Raw genomic sequence first — 19,559 nt, 5'->3', positions numbered from 1 at the left:
GAGGGAAATGGGAGTCAAACAGACACTCAAGGGATAATTTCAGAGAAAGAGCTTTATTGCTACCATCCGGGCTTGGTAGAAGGAGCTAGTGTGGTAATTTCACAAGCAAGCACAAGTTCACAGCCATTTGCACAGAGCATATATTCCCCTCCAGTTCCCTCCCCCTTTCCCCCCTCCTCAGGAGCCCTGCCCCATGATGAGTTTCCTGAGCATGAACAGAAAGCTCCTGTCTTTGGGACTCTTGGAACCCTTCCCTGGAAAGGGGGATGAGAAGCCAAGGGGGTTGAGGAGCCTTGCGTTTCAGCATGTCCAAGATGTGTTGCAACTGAATGAGATAAGAGTCAGTTCCCAGGCCTGCTTATTCTTGGCATTGATATAGTCTATTCATTAGCTTTTTGAAGCTCTCTCGTACTGATAAAAATAACATTTTGCCTATGCAGCAGCATCTTGTGAGAAAGCAGAGAAGAGCAGAGAAAAGCTGAAGCTGTGGATTTTTAGAAGAGAGAAAGGGGAAATTTGGTTTTGAGGCCTAGGGTGACTTCGGGCCTAGGTGGGGTCACCTGTCCTCACCTCCTTCAATAGTGGCAGTGGTTCTTAGTTTGGCTGAGGCACGAGGTATCTTGTCAGCTCCCTTAGCCGTTCCTCATAAGGCATTGTTTCCAGGCCTTGGACCACTTTGGTTGCCCTCCTCTGGACACGTTCCAGTTTGTCAGTGTCTTTCTTGAATTGTGGTGCCCAGAACTGGACACAGTACTCCAGGTGTGGTCTGACCAGAGCAGAATACAGTGGCACTATTACTTCCCTTGATCTAGATGCTATACTCCTATTGATGCAGCCCAGAATTGCATTGGCTTTTTTAGCTGCCGCGTCACACTGTTGGCTCATGTCAAGTTTGTGGTCAACCAAGACTCCTAGATCCTTTTCACATGTACTGCTCTCAAGCCATCTTGTATTTGTGCCTCTCATTTTTTTTGCCCAAGTGCAATACTTTACATTTCTCCCTGTTAAAATTCATCTTGCTCCTACTTTTCCTGTCTCACCCTCAGTCTCCCAGCAAGATCCAGTCCTATTACTCCTGCAGGACACCACACGCAGTCCTTCACTGTACACTCGGAGTGGATGTTTTCTCCAGAACCAACTCTCCCTCCTTAACACTCTTTATATTTCTTTATATTTCAACCTGACTCCTATCCTGTCTCCCTACCTAACTCCCAACCTCTCCAACCTCCCTCCTCAACCACCCTCTCTCCCTCCAAAGCCTCTCCTTTTAAACCATGCATGGGTTGGCAAACTAAAGCCCGGGGGCTGGATCCGGCCCAATCGCCGCCTAAATCCGGCCCACGGACGGTCCGGGAATCAGCGTGTTTTTACATGAGTAGAATGTGTGCTTTTATTTAAAATGCATCTCTGGGGTATTTGTGGGGCATAGGAATTCGTTCATTTATTTTTTTCAAAATATAGTCCGGCCCCCCAAAAGGTCTGAGGGACAGTGGACCGGCCCCCTGCTGAAAAAGTTTGTAATGTAAACTCTCCCTCCTGGAACCACATCCAATCAGAGGCTGCCGTTCTTTAACCATTTGCTGGCAGGATAAAACAGTAAAAAGAAACACTTGTGGAACCAACTTTTCCATCACACGCTGCCCCTCAGATTTCTCACTGGCCAAGGAAATAGGGGATGGTCAGACTTTATGGATGTATGCGTTCCTCCTTTTGCTTTCTCTTTTATTCCTTACATTTCTTGGGAAGATGCACAACACTGTGTGAGGATACTTTGATTCCGTATCCCCAGATACATGCTGGCACACTTGGATGCTGCGATAGACATTGTTATTTTCTATGCCAATGTTTGCCAACCTGGTGCCCTCTGGGTGTTTCGGACTACATAGTTTTGAGGTTGAAGGGAGTTCTAATCCAAGGCATCTAGAGGGCAGCAGGTTGGGGAAAGTTGCTCTATGTCACAAAATAATAGAAGTCTGGTTGTTGTTGTTGTTGTTTTTAATTGTCAGTCACTTTGAGGATCTTCTACGTGTCCTTGTTTGCGTCCCATTCCCTGTGCGCCATTCCTTGGGTAGCTGGACACATCAGTTCCAGGAATCTTCGTAAAATGCGGTAGCTGAGGTTGGTACTACAACAACTTCCCTGTGTCTGCAGTTTTGCTTTTTATCAATGGGATGCAGAGGGGGAGGAGGTTTGAGGAGGAAGAGCTGCTTGCTGTGGCTTTGTGGGAGAAGAGGAGGGATGGGGGAGAAATCTCAATACCTTGAAATTGTGCTGGGAAACACAGAAAGCCAACACAGATCTTTTAAAACAGGCATGTATTCAGATGTGTGGTGCATCTGTTCCACTAAGACATGCATGATGGACACATCTGGAGTTTCCATAGTCGCAACTAGCCTGCAGGTGTGTTTGTTTAATTTTTGAATGCAACCAAGAGGGGAACCACAAGTTCACTTCTGAATTGATTGATTTTTATTTTTTATTTTACTTAAATGAAAAGTTGCTACTTCATTGCTACTTTATAGTGCATGCAGCCACATTCATTGGTATATTTTTTAATTATCCTGCCTTTGGCTTTCTTGTAAAGGGTCTGCGTTGTTGTTGTTAAATTTCTTTCCCGCCCTTCCTTGCAAAGGAGCCCAGGATGGCAAACAGATTCACAATTTAAAAGTAGAGCAAAAGCACTGTCCTTTAAGGTTCATCGATATTGGTTGGCGTCTGTCTGTCTTGGAAGACGAAGGAGGAGCGTAGCTGTCAACTTACAGATTTGAAAATAAGGGACCAGCAGCCTCGAAACTAAGGGATCAGCAGCCAAAATAAGGGATTTTGCTTAGCTTATACATAAATCCGGCACTGATGGAGTCATGCTGCTTTTGCAGTTATGAAAGAGTTATGAAAGGGATGCAGAGGGGGAAATCACTACATTAAGATGCTGCACCGGTTGGAGGGTATGCTAAGCAGCACGTCGGGGCTGCCGTCGTCCTGGCGCGAGGAGTTCCATCGGCCCTTCCCCACCCGAGAGGGAGAGAGACTCTCGCCCACGCCGCCCGCGAGCCCGGCATGAGGTGGTTGCGGCGCCGTGGCGGTTGCTGAAGCGCCACCCTTCTGCGTCCCTCCCCATCCCCTCCTCTTCCTCCTCCCTCAGGCCGCCTTCTCAGCAGCAGCCGCCGCTGCCACCTCCAGCTTCCCCTGGCAGCGTGGTGGAAGTCTCGCAAGAGAGGGGCTGCCTGCTCGCCTGCCGCCACCCGTCTCCTCACGACGCGCCCCTGAGGGAGAAAAGGGAGAGACGGAGCCACGGCAGCTCATGCACATGCTCTCTCTCGTGGCGGAGGACCCCGAGCCGCTGCTTCCCTCCTGAGCCGGGCGAGCATGAAACCCAGGAAATTTAAGGGACATCATCAATAAGGGACAGTAGCGGGACACGGCGCTGGGATAAGGGAGTTTCCCACCAAATAAGGGACAGTTGACAGCTATGTGGAGGAGTGATGTCAAAGCATTGGAAGGTTGCAGCGCCTGCTGTGGCTGTAGAGACCAATGCAGGCGATACATGTTTTGTTGCAGCTGGGGTGGATGAAGGAATCTGAATGTGCTGCTGTACCTCCCTCTGCACTCCTCCCTGCTGGCATTCCTCCTTTGGTCACTGCTATGGATACATGACCTGACTGCCAGTCTCCAAGCACTGTGGTCATCTGGAAGGGATACCCACATGGCACAGTGGATGTTTGCAACATCTTTGTAATGCAGAGTTCGTTTGCCAAGGGGCCTGGTGCCTGAAGCCAGCTCCTTGGGGATCCTGCCACTTTCCATTTTGTGGACATGACCAAGCCAGCGTAGACATTGTTGAGACAGGAACGCAAACATGCTGGGAATTAGGAGAGCACAATCGTTTGAAACTCTGTCCTGCCACATGACACCCAAAATTTTCCTGATGGAGCGCATCAGGCATCGATCCTGCAGGGCCAGATTAATTATTATGCCAACTCCTAGACAGAGCATTCTCTCAGTCAAGTTGGGGTCCTTGTGTCATCTAATTATCTGGAGTTTCCAGTGCAGCAATAATCCCTAGCCCAGAAATTTAAGATTTCTGCAAGGTGTCAGACTGGTTATCAAAGAAGTTGTCATATCCTGCCATTTATTTTCTTACACCATCACCAAGATTCATTCATTCGTCTCTGTTCTCCAGTAAACCATTTTTTTACAGCTCTAGTAATTTTTCACTACAACTTCCTCCTCCTTTTGAACTTTCTGTGATTGTTTCTGGTCCTGTGGAAGCTTGTATAATACGTCCAAACAAAGTGAGAGCAACCATATGATCAGAATTCTGCCAGTAGTATTGCTACGTCTGAGGGAGATTCCATTTAAACAGGTTACTGTAGCATTTATAGATACTGCCTTACATACCCAAAGGCTGTTTACCCTGTTTACGCTGCAAATATTTGAATGTATCCACACTTTGGCTATTTTATTTCCCCCTTCTATTAATCTGGGGGGGGGATCCACCTTCGCGCCCTTTAAATCCCTCCCCTGCCCCAATAGCTTGCTCTTCTTGTTCTGCCATGGCTATGTATGCTTGTGTGTGAAACGTAATGTCCATACATTTTGCACAGATGGTCCTATTTACAACTATCTCCAAGGTGCTCTGTGGTTTTCTATGTAGCGGCTGGATCAGAGACGTCTCCTCCTGCCTGGCCATGCTTTGCCCTGTGGTGAGGTGTGCCTCAGTGGGCTTCCAGGTCTCTCTGTGGCAGGGTGCTTTGCTGCCAGTAAGGGTATAGCCATCAGGCTGAGCTTCTCTGTTGTGTGCCACAAATATATATTTTTATTACTGAAAGAGTTGTTTGTGCAAAAACGGAGGTTTGGGCTAGGGGAGCATGCTTTGGGGTAGTTTCAGGAATGGCAGTTCATCTCCTGAGTCCTCCTTTTCTTTACCTTCAGGCAGTTAGAAACTCAGATACCGTATTTTTTGCTCTATAAGACTCACTTTTTCCCTCCTAAAAAGTAAGGGGAAATGTGTGCGCGTCTTATGGAGCGAATGCAGGCTGTGCAGCTATCCCAGAAGCCAGAACAGGAAGAGGGATCGCTGCTTTTGCTGCGCAGCGATCCCTCTTGCTGTTCTGGCTTCTGAGATTCAGAATATTTTTTTTTCTTGTTTTCCTCCTCCAAAAACTAGGTGCGTCTTATGGACTGGTGCGTCTTATGGGGTGAAAAATACGGTAAATGATCTAATTGCCAGATGGCAATTGTTAATTAATATTAATAATTATTATTAATTAATAATTAATTAATATTATTAATTTCCACTTCTATACCACTTTATATTTTAAAGAACAAATCTCAAAGCTGTTTACAACACATTAAAGCATCAAATAAAACAATTCAGGATAAGCCTAATTCTGGCTTCAAGGAAAATATTTCAGATCCCTCTCTTAGTGACAATTTCCTTTCCCCAGTCGCCAATCTAGCACCTACGGATCTCCATGTGGTTGCAGTTGGACTCACACCAATCGCAAAACATGCCCAGCTAATTTCAAGTACTGCCTGCAGGCCACTTGCCCCTTAACAGCCTTTGAGTTATTGATTCTGAGTTCAGAATATCATTGAAAACACCAAGATAAATTTTGGAGAAAGGGGTGGGGGAACTTGGAGGCACAAAACCAAAAGCATTCATGTATGGACAAAAGACAGCATCCTAAAAAGCAGAGACATCACCTTGCCAACAAAGGTCTGTATAGTAAAAGCTATGGTTTTCCCAGTAGTGATGTAGGGAAGTGAGAGCTGGACCATAAAGAAGGCTGATCGCCGAAGAATTGATGCTTTTGAATTCTGGTGCTGGAGGAGACTCTTGAGAGTCCCATGGACTGCAAGAAGATCAAACCTCTCCATTCTGAAGGAAATCAGCCCTGCGTTCTCATTGGAAGGACAGATCCTGAAGCTGAGGCTCCAATACTTTGGCCACCTCATGAGAAGAGAAGACTCCCTGGAAAAGACCCTGGTGTTGGGAAAGATGGAGGGCACAAGGAGAAGGGGACGACAGAGGACAAGATGGTTGGACAGTGTTCTCGAAGCTACCAGCATGAGTTTGACTAAACTGTGAAAGGCAGTGGAAGACAGGAGTGCCTGGCGTGCTCCGGTCCATGGGGTCACGAAGAGTCGGACAAGACTAAACGACTAAACAACAAATGGACAAAAGGGCACAAAAGCATACATGACAAAGTCAGGTTTGTGCAACCCACAGAGGCATTGAACACCTTTGTGTGGGCACATCTTTAAAGGCGCCACAAAAGTCTGTTTTGGTTGCTAACACAGGGTATCGCAGCCAGCGGCAGAGCTAGCCACTCGGGCACTCAGGGCGGCGCACATGCTGTGCACCCGGGGGCGGGTTGATCTGTCTGGGGGCTGATCGGCACGGCAGTGATCCGCCCAGAATCGTTGCAGCAGCAATCCGCCCAGGGGGGATTTTGTCAAAACCTCCCTTTAGGGATGACACCCGGGGCAAACCGCCCCTACCGCCCCCCTTCCTACGCCCCTGATTGCAGCTACACCACTAGGGATATTAGTAAACAAAGGTTACTAGTAGCCATGCTGACCACACATCCTTGATAAATTACCATTTCAGTCATTTGTGGCTAAATAGAAGTGGGAAATCCAAAAACCCTGTTCTTAGCTTAAGTCATATTTGACGGGCGGGAGGGGAACTTCCCTCTGAGTGTGTGAGGACACGCCTACTTCTCCAGCCAGCTCGCTGGATTCCACGTGTCCAGTGACAACACTTCATATTGAATGGGCCTCTATTCCACATAAAATATGACAAAGGCTTTCACTGAAAAAAGGGGAAAGGGAAAGTTTCACACCTCTGTGTATCCACTGTGTATGTGTGACTATCCTGTTGCTAATACGTACATAGGGTTTATCCACACTTACCTCCATTCCATGTTTCTAGGCACAGGTCAGTGTTTCCCTGAGCGCTTCCCCACCCTCTATCTCCTCTATTTTCCCTGTAAAAAAACCACTCTTCACCGCTGAATCGGAGAAAATGACCATCTGTGGAAAACCCGGATTGCTGTTTGCACCAATTCAGAGATAAAGATTGGGTTTTCCTGGGGAAAGCAGGGGGTGGGGGAAGTGCTCAGACATGGACCAGGAAAGCACTTTCTGATATGCCTAGAAAGTGCATATCATGCATACATATTATGGAACATACAAGACCATAATGAAATAAAATGTCTGAAAAATACATTGCTATTTCTCTGAACGTACCCAAGAGCAGACCGACTAAGTATCCCTATTTTTCAGGGACAGTCCTGGATTTACAGAAGCTGTCCCGGTTTCTGATATGATCCCGGAATTCCTGCTTTTCCTTAGAACGTCCCTATTTTCATCCGAGAAAGGTTAAAGGGTATGGACCTGTGCCTAAAAAGTGCAGGGCAAAAAGTGTGGAGAAGTCCAAACAGTACATATTGTAGAATATACTAAACAGCAATAAAATTAAAGCCCTGAAAAATACACTGCTCCCCTCTGAATGTATCTGAGAGTGGAAACTGGATGTTGCCAGATCTTGTACCACACTATAATCTCTTCCTCTCACCACCAAAATCTGAAATACATCTGAAATACAGTGGTACCTTAGGTTAAGTATTTAATTCGTACCGGAGGTCCGTACTTAACCTGAAACTGTTCTTAACCTGAAGCACCACTTTAGCTAATGGGGCCTCCCGCTGCCGCCGCGTTGCCGGAGCATGATTTCTGTTCTCATCCTGAAGCAAAGTTCTTAACCTGAAGCACTATTTCTGGGTTAGCCGAGTCTGTAACCTGAAGCGTATGTAACCAGAGGTACCACTGTAGTCCTCTTACCTATTCCCATTGAAAGCTTCTCTTCATAGACATCTGGAGGCAATTCTTAATCACCACTGGCACTAGGCTTTTGCAATGCTGCCATACAGGACTACTAACCCAGTTTGTAATCTTGGCACATGCACCCTTAACCCCAGGTTTACTGGGAAAGTGGAGAATGTGGACCTAAAGGCACTTACAGGGAGCAGTTTGTAATTGCTCGTGCTGAAGTACATTCAGTACTTTTCTCCTCGGGTGAAGCAAGCCTCTTTTTTTGTCTGAACATCCACAAGGAAGTTCAGGTCATGCCTACACTATGCGTCACATAGTTTTACTCCAAGCAGTCTGACTGAAGTGAGCGCCGCAACCCCAGCCGTCTGCGACTGGACCTAACGGTCAGGGGTACCTTTACCTTAGGTCCATTAATTTCAATGGGGCGACTCTTGAGTAGAACACAACAGGCTACAACCCCATACATTTAAAGCATGCTGAATTTTGGCCTTGCACAGGGCGCCACTGAAATTCGAAAGACCAAAGCCCACCTCTGTACTAGGTGCAATGTTTTTTCAAATTTGGGTCACCACCCATCATCCGTAGCCAATGGTCAAGAATGATGGGAGTGGCAATGTTTTTGTTGGCATGTCTCGAGAGACAACGGAGTGCCCCTCCGGGGGTGAAGTCTAACTAATGCGTTAATAGCACCAAAGTGACTTCACTGGGGAGCAAGCCTGGGCAGTGGGTATTGTTGTAAACAAAAACTGTCCTTTTCCCTTATAGGGTATCCAAGAGCCCATATAGAGTCCTTACATAGGCTCCCTATTGGTAGGAGAGAATAACAGAGGCCAACCAGAGAATACTGAGAAGCAAAGCAGCTAGTAAGCCTGATCTTTATTGAATTGTTGCAACAGGGTGCTCCCCTCACCCGAAAAATGGCGTGCAAGGCCTTATAAAGACTTTTGAAATTCCCACCCTGTAGATCAAGACCACCCCCAGAAACATACATACATACATCACAGAAGGGGTGTAACCTAAGACCACCCCTCAGATACATCATACCTACATCACAGAAAAGGCGGTCTTAAAACAGAAATTTGAATGTTGTTTTTCTCCTGTCTGACAGGTTACAGTGGTGCCCCGCAAGATGCAAAACTCGCTAGACGAAAGGGTTTTTCGGTTTTGCATTGCTTCGCTAGACGAATTTCCCTATGGGCTTGCTTCGCAAGACGAAAACGTCTTGCGCTTTTTTCTTAAAGCCGCTTGAAGAGGCGCAGTTGCGACGGACCGTGCTTCGCAAGACGAAAAACATCGCAAGACGAAAAGACTCGCGGAACAAATTATTTTCGTCTTGCGAGGCACCACTGTACTTGATTGGATTGCCTGGGTAGCCTGGCCAGTCGTTTGTAATGATAAATATTTAGCTCCTGGGCTCACACCCTATTCAAACACAGACATACCCTTAAGACAGGATTTGTGAAGGAAAAGACAATGGGGAGGCTTTTCCATTTTCCTTGGACCTTGCAGAGAAAACATTTGGTCAGTTCGGGACAGTTTGGGAATCAAAATGGTTCCAGGTCGGTCTTCCTGTGGTGATCTATGTATGTGCTTGGTTGGTACACTTGTGAACATTTAACATATATCTAAGACCTCAAAATTCCTATCACAGTGTATGGAGGTCCTGGGCCTCCCAGACAACAAGACCTTCCCCCCACCCCGGCCTCGCTGATGCGTTCCAGAGGAAAGCAGAGCAACACATTGGGCACCAGCTGGGCTGCAGGAGTTGCTGGAAGGAGGCATACGGGTCCAACAACAGCAGAGGGCCTTTTCCTGTCTCTGCTCTTCCCATAGCGATTGAGTTGGCCACTGTGAGCAGGAGGAGGATGGTGGTGTCGGCGGCGATGAATAGATGAGCATTTGACCTGATGCCCCAGGGTTCTTCTCACGCTGCCAGTCTCCAGCCCCTCCTAATATGGGCAACTAGCCAAACCAACTGGATCACGGAAAGTTGCTGCCGTTTCTCGCAGCATTGCGCAAAAGGAAGCTGCATGGTTTGCACGCTGGGCAAGGCACTGATTCATTGTGACAGGAAAGTACAGCTGTTCGATTTATTTCTGAGATTAAATTCCTTTTTGAACTTTTTTTTTTTTTTTAAAGGATGAAGTAGCATGGCTGCAGGCAAGCAAAATCCCAGTCAGGTGGAGTAACAAGCTTCTCCTCCCCCTGACATTACATGCCAGGGAAAATAAACTAGCCTGGCTTTTCCTTGTTGTTGTTGTTGTTTAGTTGTGTCCGACTCTTTGTGACCCCCTGGACCAGAGCACGCCAGGCACTCCTGTCTTCCACTGCCTCCCGCAGTTTGGTCAAACTCATGCTGGTAGCTTCGAGAACACTGTCCAACCATCTCATCCTCTGTCGTCCCCTTCTCCTTGTGCCCTCCATCTTTCCCAACATCAGGGTCTTTTCCAGGGAGTCTTCTCTTCTCATGAGGTGGCCAAAGTATTGGAGTCTCAGCTTCAGGACCTGTCCTTCCAGTGAGCACTCAGGGCTGATTTCCTTCAGAATGGAGAGGTGTGATCTTCTTGCAGTCCATGGGACTCTCAAGAGTCTCCTCCAGCACCATAATTCAAAAGCATCAATTCTTTGGCGATCAGCCTTCTTTATGGTCCAGCTCTCACTTCCATACATCACTACTGGGAAAACCATAGCTTTTACTATACGACATTGCATGCCATGCTTGTACTATATGACATTGCATGCCAGGGAAAATAAACTAGCCTGGCTTTTCCTTACTCATGACTAACAGGAGTAAACAAAAAGGTACAATTCCTACCAAATGCACCCCACGCAAAACTGAGGGGCACGGAGTTCACAGGTACAGCTAACCTTTTCCCTTTAATTCACTGACTCACACCCGTTCAAAAAGAAAAACCCCACTCTTTTTGTCCCTTCCGCAGCGCCATCCCTCCAGCGCGCGCACGCTGCGTCATGCATGTAAATGACGAGGGAGGCGCGGCCGCCGCCACTTCGCTCCGATTGGGTGCTCCCTCCCCGAGACGGCCTCGCCATTGGTCGAGGGCACACGGGCACGCATCCCCTCCCCTGCTTGAGGCGCTGCGGCTGAAGCCGAAGCGGGAGGAGAAATGAGAAGGGCTGGCGTTGCCATAGCGGCGGAGGGGAAAAGGCAGCGGCGGAGGGAAGGGGACCCGGAAGAGCAAAGGATTGTGGGTAACCCCTTCCATAAAATAAACCTTGGGCTAATTTGCATGGGCTGGGGGGGGGGAGAGGGTTGGGGTTATTCAGAAGCAGAGAAGTGTGACTAATTCGTCCCCCAACCCCCAAGTTATGGGTTAGGAGGTAATTTACCATTGTCTCACTTCCCTTCCTCCCGCAGTGGATTCTGGGTGGTTGGCCCCCGTGACGTAAAGGGTTATGGGTAACCGCCTGGCCCTTGGGACCCAGTCCCAGTTTTCCAAGCCTGTCTTGGGGGTGCGCTTTAAACTTTTGACCTCTGCTATGGTTCTCTGGCTGGAAGCGAGGATGTGGGCAGCACCAGCTTCCGCCTTCCCTTGCACTACAGCCTGCAAGCGCTGCTTCTGTGTAACCACAGAGGAGTTGCATCATTGCAACTCGCTGCCTTTCTATTTCTCTCAACAAAAACAGCAGCAGTTCCCGAAACGAAACGTGGTAACGAGGCCACTGTCGCAACTCTTCCTAGATCCATGAGTGTGGGCTGACTTTCCAGCTGAAGTTTTAGTGTACGTCAGGGATGTTGATGAGGATAATAATAAATGATAATTTATTATTTATACCCCGTCCATCTGGCTGGGTTTCCCCAGCCGCTCTGGGCGGCTTCCAACAAAACCCTAAAATGCAATAACCTATTAAACATTAAAAGCTTCCCTAAACAGGGCTGCCTTTAGATGTTTTCTAAAAGTTTGGTAGTTATTTATAACCCGTCCATCTGGCTGGGTTTCCCGTGGGGTAACCTGTGGGTAGGGTTGCCAAGTTATTCACATGAACCTGCTCCCATGCCTTTTAACTTGCAGCCTGAAATCGTCGTTTCCAGAATTAATTATCCATTCATTTCTCCCCATGTTAGGAATTAACACTTGGCCAGTTTAATTAGGGCAAGCCAAGCTTCTGCTTGAAGGTTCAGGAACAAGGTTTATTAAAAAAGAAGTTGGCTGCCAAACTTTGGGTGCCAGCAGTGCCAGTAGCACATTTCTTCCTATCTGACTGGAGTTTTTGTCGACAAAGAAACAGGTGCCACTGGTCCAATTTTGCTTTGCCTTGTGGCGGTTTAGAGAAAACAGCCTTTAGGGTAGATTTCTGATTGTTGAATCTTACCTTCTCCCTGATTTAAAACTGGATACATGCTCCTGTGTTATACATGCACAGTTTTATCTTTGTAGTATGAAAAAGTAACCATTGTCAATCTTCAGAGAAGATCAACCAGTATGTTTGTGTGAGTTGCTGTTCAGAGCATGCTTTCTGAGGTAAATTCAGAGTAGTCACTCATGAAGAGATGCAGTGGGCAGCATCTGAGGACTAGTAATTCTGCCACATTTCTGCACTGAGAGTGTTTGAACAATTTACTTGCGCTCATTACAGAGATACAGAAGATTACCCACCTCCTGCGAAGGATGCTTGGAAGGAGGCAGGAACAGAATAATGTCATGCAGAGGTGCAGTAGGCAGCCTCCCCTGAAACCCTGTTTAGAGACGTTTTTAATGACTGATTCTGTAATGTATTTTTAATCTTCTGTTGGAAGCCACCCAGAGTGGCTGGGGAAACCCAGACAGATGGGTGGGGTAGAAATAATAAATGGTTATTATTACAGTCATACCTTGGGTTGAAGTAGCTTCGGGATGAATATTTTTGGGTTGCGCTCCACGGCAACCCGGAAGTAATGGAGCGCGTTACTTCCGGGTTTTGCCGCATGCGCAGATGCTCAAAATGATGCCGTGCATGCGCAGAAGCGGCAAAACGCGACCCGCGTACGCGCAGTCGCATGTTACATTTTCTTCAGGATGCGAACGGTGCTCCGGAACGGATCCCATTCGCATCCAGAGGTACCACTGTATTATTATTATTATTATTATTATTATTATTTATTTTATATTTTGGTTCCCAGTTGGTGCAATAAATTAATGTATTTTTCACAGCACACTAGCAGTTACAGCAACTAGTTTAGGAATTGCTGCATTGGAGCAGTTTTTATGGGGGAATATGTGGCGCTGTGGTGTAAACCACAGAGCCTAGGACTTGCCGATCAGAACGTTGGTCGGTCCCACCTCCTGCCAACGTTCGAAAGCACGTCAAAGTGCAAGTAGATCAATAGGTACCGCTCTGGCGGGAAGGTAAACAGCGTTTCCGTGTGCTGCTCTGGTTTCACCAGAAGTGGCTTAGTCATGCTGTGTTACTTTTACTGTTAGCTGCTCTGAGCCCGGCTTCGGCTGGAGAGGGCGAGATAGAAATAAAAATTTATTATTATTATTATGACCCAGAAAAACTGTCTGCGGACAAACGTTGGCTCCCTCAGCCAGTAAAGCAAGATGAGTGCCGCAACCCCAGAGTCGTTCGTGACTGGACTTAACCGCCAGGGGTCCTTTACCTTTACCTTTATGTTTATCTTGAAAGCTGCAATCTGTCAGTTACTGTCCTATGCTTTGGTCTGTATTAGAGCTTGTGTTCATAGGAGGCATTATGTTAACTTCTCTAGCATGCTTGCGCTGCACAGGTAGTGAAAGATTCTGTCTTCTTGAATTCCTTTCTCTGCCTTGCAGGTAAACCTCCGCCATGAATTTTGAAGGCCTCGACCCAGCCCTTGCAGAGTATGTACCTGCCCTGCACCCTGCTCTGGATCCGCACCTCAACGCTAGCCTACTACAGAATGTGGAGCTGGATCCAGAAGGGGTGCCATTGGAGGGCATCCCTGTGCCTGACTCAGTGCATATCATGGAGGGCATGTACTCGGAGCTCCACACCGTTGTCTCTGAAGTGGGCGTTCCTGTCTCCTTCTCACACTTTGACCTACATGAAGAAATGCTCTGGGTTGGGAACCATGGGGTAAGGGATTCTCATTACATGTCAGTGATGATCAGAAGAGTTATACAGTATGCTGGATCATACATCGAGGAGGGTTGGGATTAATGTTACGATCTTCTAGAAATTCCTGTAAGCTGATTTCAGCTGCATTGAGGAAGGCTACACACACACCTATAAGATTCTTGTTTTCTTGTAGGTTCCTGCTTAGAATGCCAAGGATTCTAGCTTTCTTTTTTAAATTCAGTGTATATCCTATCCTCAAGGAGATCAGCACTATCAGGAAAGACACAAGTTGTCCACCTATGTCTTTAAAACCGTGGTAACTCTTAGTGTTATATTCAACAGAAATTTGGCTTGTTCAGCGGAGAAGGTAAACTGTGGTTGGGGGGGGGGAAGTAGATGAAGGAGCCAGAAGGTCTCATAAATATTAAAATGAGCTGGCTACATGCAGGATATGTTACAGGTCAAATCTGATGTGAGGGTGACTTGAGTTGCCTCCTTCTTTTTCAGGGTCATGCCACTTCTTTCTTCGGCCCAGCCCTGGAGCGTTACTCTTCCTTCCAGGTGCATAGTAGTGATGACATTCGACAGATCCAGAGTCTAGAGAATGGGGTACTCTTCCTGACCAAAAACAACCTGAAATATATGTCCAGAGGGGGACTTATAATCTTCGATTACCTGTAAGTGCCTTCTGCTGGGGGTGTGGTGGTTTGAGGATTTTTGGAAATGGGCCCTGCCCAGTCTTTGGTCTCTGTGTAGAGTTTACTTGGAAGAATGCCAGTTATAGCCTTAGGAATATTATGAAATCCATGTACCTACAGTCACACATCTGGTGTGGGAAGCTGTGTGAGATGTGCACAATTTGCAGGCTTTAATTATTTGGTATATTCCAGGGCAAGCTTGAGAAGAGGGCTTTGATGTCATATCCTGTTGCTCCTCATGAAGCATGTGGACGTGCTTCAACGTAGCATTTCCTGCTTCCTTTATAAAATTTATTGCTTGAGGACTTCTAGATGGGAAATTTGCATCAATATAGGTTAGCCACCTCCTTTTTCCTGGAATGGTCCCCAAAGGTTTCATGATGCAAGATTCTGATGTCACTTTGATTTACTTGGTGAGCTCACATGTAGCAATGACTGAATGGAAAATACTAGGTCAGCACTGGTCCTCACAGTTCCTCTTTCTCCTCCTCTAGCATGGATGAGAGTGAGGACATGCACAGTCTACTACTGACTGATCCCAGCACCTTGCTTGTTGGGGGGCTCACCAGCCATGTGATAGAGATAGACCTCAACACAGTCCAAGAAACTCAAAAGGTAACACACGCTTCTCACATATCTGACCCTAACGCGTTGCATTGATTCTGATTACCCAGAACCAAAGATGTTGAGGTTTTGTCATGTTAAGCTTACACAAAGATAAACAGGAATCTCCACTGGATAACAAAATGACTGGTTTAATCTTAAACAAATTGTAACTCTGGAGCAGAACAGCAGGAGGAGATCTTGTTCCTCGTTGTGATGATGTATCCAAGTAGGTTTGGCTCCTGTTATCGCCAGTCCAAAATATTTTTGTCTCCCAACCTAAAGAGATGCTTTGGAGATATAATAATAATGTTTTTGTCACCAGAATTTTGATTTAACATAAAAGTAACGGGTTGAAGCCAAAAGTTTGAAAGTTCAAACAGAAAGTGAAATGTCAACATTCCTGTTTCTGACCTCATGAAAAGATATTAACTTTCCCATTTTTTTAATTCTTCAGGAAAAAAATGTTGCAACACTTCTATAGGTTTCCCTAATAATATCATTTTTTAAAAGTGGTGCTTCTCAGCATAATAGTGTGTATGAAAGTAATGTAAGTTTTTTCCTCTAACAAAAATTGTAGAACCTTTCCATAGTATTATCTGGATGTACTGGATCAATAGATGGATAGAAAGATACGGACACATTTATTGATCTTGTTTGTATGTAGTGCTATAATAATAACAACATTTTGTTACTTATTCCTCACCCATCTGATTGGGTTGCCCCAGCAATTCTGGGCAACTTCCAACGTGATATAAAAACACAGTTGGACATCAAACATTAAAAACTTCCCGATACAGGACTGCCTTCAGATGGCTTCGGAAAGTTGTGTAATTGTATATCTCTTTGACATCTGATGAGAGGGCATTCCACAGGGCGGGCGCCATGACCAAGAAGGCCCTCTGCCTGGTTCCCTGAAGCTTCACTGCTTGCAGTGAGGGAACTGCTAGAAGGCCCTTAGAGCTGGACCTCATTTTTTTTTATTGTATCCTTAATCTTATGATAGAAGAAGGCTGCAATCCATGTTTTGTTTTTACAAACAGATGTCCATTCAAATGCATTGCCACTGAATTATTTTTATTTTTCCTTATACAGTGGTGCCTCGCAAGACGAAAATAATCCGTTCTGTGATTCTCTTCGTCTAGCGGTTTTTTCTTCTTGCGAAGCAAGCCCATTGACGGATTAGCGGATTAGCAGCTTTTAGCGGCTTTTAGTGGCTTATCTGCTGATCGGATCAGCTGATAGGCAGCTTAGCGGCTTAGAAAAAGGGGGGAAAGGGAAAAAAACCCGCAGGAACTCGCAAGGCATTGTCGTCTTGCGAAGCAAGCCCATAGGAAATTCGTTTTGCGAAGCACCTCCAAAACGGAAAACTCTTTCGTCTAGCGGGTTTTCCGTCTTGCGAGGCATTCGTCTTGCGGGGCACCACTGTATTGTCATTCAGGTTGTTTTGTTTTTTAAGCAAACATAAACTCATTTCTTCCTTTGGTGCTGGGTGGGAAATAATAGCCGTTCACCACTTGGCAGTTCCATCCTTTCCCCCTGAATAATGTAGCATCTGTATATTCATAGTGGTGTGCTTTGCCTCTGTCCAGATCCTAATCCCACTTTTTATATCTCTATTTTAGTACACAGTGGAAGTGCCGGGGGTCACTATCATGAGACAGTCAAACCGTTTCTTCTTCTGTGGCCACACATCAGGAAAGGTAACACTGATCATCTTATCATCACTGCGCCCCCCCCCCCAACAAATGTTTGAGAACTACAGGCACTCCAGTAACACAGTGAGAGAGTTTGTGCCTTATGAAAATCAGTTCTTTTCCCCTTTAAAAATGAAGTAAGACAGTCCAGTGCCAGACCTTCCACATATGTTGGTTTGACGTGGTGAATTTGGGCTTGGAATATTTTTTAACATTTTTTTTAATGAGTAGGAATCTGTATGGATGGGTTACGCTTCAAACAGAGTCTGATTGTTATATTTGAACTTGGGGAGCAGCTGTTATTCCCCAAGTAAGACTGACTGGTGTTTGCAGTTGACAAACCACATTCTGGCTGCACATAACATGACAGGTCATAAAGGTAAAGGGATCCCTGACCATTAGGTCCAGTCGTGACCAACTTTGGGGTTGCGGCGCTCATCTCGCTTTATTGGCCGAGGGAACCGGCGTACAGCTTCCGGGTCATGTGGACAGCATGACTAAGCCGCTTCTGGCGAACCAGAGCAGCGCACAGAAATGCCGTTTACCTTCCCGCTGGAGCGGTACCTATTTATCTACTTGCACTTTGACGTGCTTTCGAACTGCTAGGTTGGCAGGAGCAGGGACCGAGCAACAGGAGCTCACCCCGTCGCGGGGATTTGAACCACCGACCTTCTGATCGGCAAGTCCTAGGCTCTGTGGTTTAACCCACAGCACCACCCACGTCCCTTGCATGACAAGTCATACTATGGCTTATTTATGCCATGTGCAGCACCTGAGTGATGTACAAAGGAGGTCTCTGACTTTACAGGAGGAACACAGAGAGAAAGATGCCCAGTTAATTCACTCGATGCTATTCTATTCCTTTGTTCTCTTGTGGTGCTTTTAAATCAGATATATTAGGGTGTCTACTGTTCCCTCCTCAGGTTTCCTTGCGTGATCTCCGCACTTTTGCTGTAGAGCATGAGTTTGATGCCTACTCTGGTAGTCTGTCAGATTTTGATGTCCACGGCAACCTGCTGGTGACCTGTGGCTTCTCCAGCCGAATGAATGGCCTAGCCTGCGATCGCTTCCTCAAGGTGTATGACCTGCGCATGCTGCGAGCCATCACACCTCTGCAGGTCCACATTGACCCTCTGTTTCTGAAGTTCATTCCTACGTACACATCTCGCCTTGCCATCATCTCCCAGACAGGTAGGTAGCTAGAGCATAGAGGCCACGTGGCCTCACCCTCTGCTTGGGATGTGCTGGGACTTCAGAGTCCTGTCCCGTTTGAATCTAGCCACCTTCAAGCGATGCCCACAGTGTGAAGAATTGAGTCAAGCTCGGGACAGTTTGCATTAGAGACCTGCAGAGAAACCACACATCTGATTTGCTCTTCCTTCCTTTTTCTTTTTCCCCCCCAATAATTTTTATTAAGTTTCATACAAATATAGCGCATACTGTAAAACAAGTAAAACAAAAATAAAAAACAAATAAAACTAGTAAAATGAATAAAAACAGAAAATATAACAGCAAATACATAAACAACACAGATTAGTTAATTAATTAAACTTCCAGTCTCATAAACATATTATTTGACTTCCTCTAGTCCCTCCCATCTGAATTTCCTTGTATCTGAATGTAGCAGTTTTCCAATATCATTATTCAAAAACAATATTCCAATTATAATCAGATTTCTTAACGTTCTAGATCTCATTTATTTAACTACTAATTTAATCCTAAACCTGTTTGGTACTTTCAAGTGACTTCTAATTTTTAATATTACAATATTTATTCAAATAGTCTTTAAATTTCTTCCAATCTTCTTGATATTCCTCTTCTTTCTGGTCGCGGATCCTTTCGGTAAGGTCAGCTAGCTCCATAAAGTCCATCATCTTCATCTGCCAATCTTCCACAGTTGGTAATTCTTGAGTTTTCCACTTTTTGGCTATTAAAATTCATGATTTGCTCTCCCTTTCTAGGTCAGTGTCAGTTCTGCGAACCCACCGGATTGGCCAATCCGGCTGACATCTTCCACGTCAATACCGTGGGTCAGCTGATCATGAGCTTTGATGTCTCTGCCAGCAAACAAGCCATGGTTTTTGGAGACTCCGAGGGCTGTGTCCACCTGTGGACTGACTCGCCCGAGATCACCTTCAATGCCTACTCCCGGGAGACTGACTTCGCTTTGCCTTGCATTGTGGACACCTTGCCCCACCTTGACTGGAACCAGGATCTCATGCCTCTGTCGCTTATACCTGTGCCGCTGACCACCGAGTCCCTGTTGTCAGATTGGCCGGTTTCTAACTCTGCCCCTGCTCCCAGGTAGTTCTTTAGAATAGGAAATCTAGAGAGAAGTACAGACCTTTAGGGGAGGGGAACCTCAGAACTGGGGGCCAAATGAGGGCCTCTGTCTGGCCCTCAGTACTCTTCCCAGGCCAGACTCCTTTCTGGCTCTACTTTCCTTAAGTTTTTTTGTGGTTTTTTTTTGGTCTGGATGTAATGTGTCCTTGCTGTGGGTTAAACCACAGAGCCTAGGACTTGCCGATTAGAAGGTTGGCGGTTCGAAACCCCACGACGGGGTGAGCTCCCGTTGCTCGATCCCTGCTCCTGCCAAACTAGCAGTTCAAAAGCACGTCAAAGTGCAAGTAGATACCGTATTTTTCGCTCTATTGGATGCAGTTTTTCCTCTCCAAAAATTGAGGGG

At 46.3% G+C, this 19,559-nt stretch overlaps 1 protein-coding gene and 1 long non-coding RNA gene across 3 annotated transcripts in view; one reads left to right on the top strand and one right to left on the bottom strand.

The window, feature by feature from the left end:
* The window catches only part of LOC309526726, a 168,371-nt gene extending 157,596 nt beyond the window's left edge, over nucleotides 1–10,775 (bottom strand). Inside the window, exon 1 of the long non-coding RNA XR_014216884.1 lies at nucleotides 9,261–10,775. This is a non-coding gene — a long non-coding RNA (uncharacterized lncRNA). The remainder of the gene's footprint in view (nucleotides 1–9,260) is intronic.
* A 129-nt stretch (nucleotides 10,776–10,904) lies between these two features.
* Nucleotides 10,905–19,559, top strand: part of PAN2 (poly(A) specific ribonuclease subunit PAN2) — a 38,859-nt gene continuing 30,204 nt past the window's right edge. The window contains exons 1-7 of one of the 2 annotated variants that reach the window (XM_082212381.1): nucleotides 10,905–11,045; nucleotides 13,611–13,893; nucleotides 14,383–14,552; nucleotides 15,068–15,188; nucleotides 16,802–16,879; nucleotides 17,797–18,064; nucleotides 18,835–19,177. In XM_082212381.1, the coding sequence (XP_082068507.1) occupies nucleotides 13,624–13,893; nucleotides 14,383–14,552; nucleotides 15,068–15,188; nucleotides 16,802–16,879; nucleotides 17,797–18,064; nucleotides 18,835–19,177 (1,250 nt within the window). In that variant the 5' untranslated portion in view covers nucleotides 10,905–11,045; nucleotides 13,611–13,623. Of the gene's footprint in view, nucleotides 11,050–13,610; nucleotides 13,894–14,382; nucleotides 14,553–15,067; nucleotides 15,189–16,801; nucleotides 16,880–17,796; nucleotides 18,065–18,834; nucleotides 19,178–19,559 lie in introns of both variants that reach the window. The other variant, XM_082212382.1, reaches the window with a different exon arrangement.

This window comes from Podarcis vaucheri (genome assembly GCF_965113315.1).
Source record: "Podarcis vaucheri genome assembly, chromosome: 2".
In the NCBI taxonomy this organism is placed as follows: domain Eukaryota; kingdom Metazoa; phylum Chordata; class Lepidosauria; order Squamata; family Lacertidae; genus Podarcis; species Podarcis vaucheri.
Note: the sequence above shows the minus strand (reverse complement) of the source record. Positions and strands in the feature narration are given on the sequence as shown.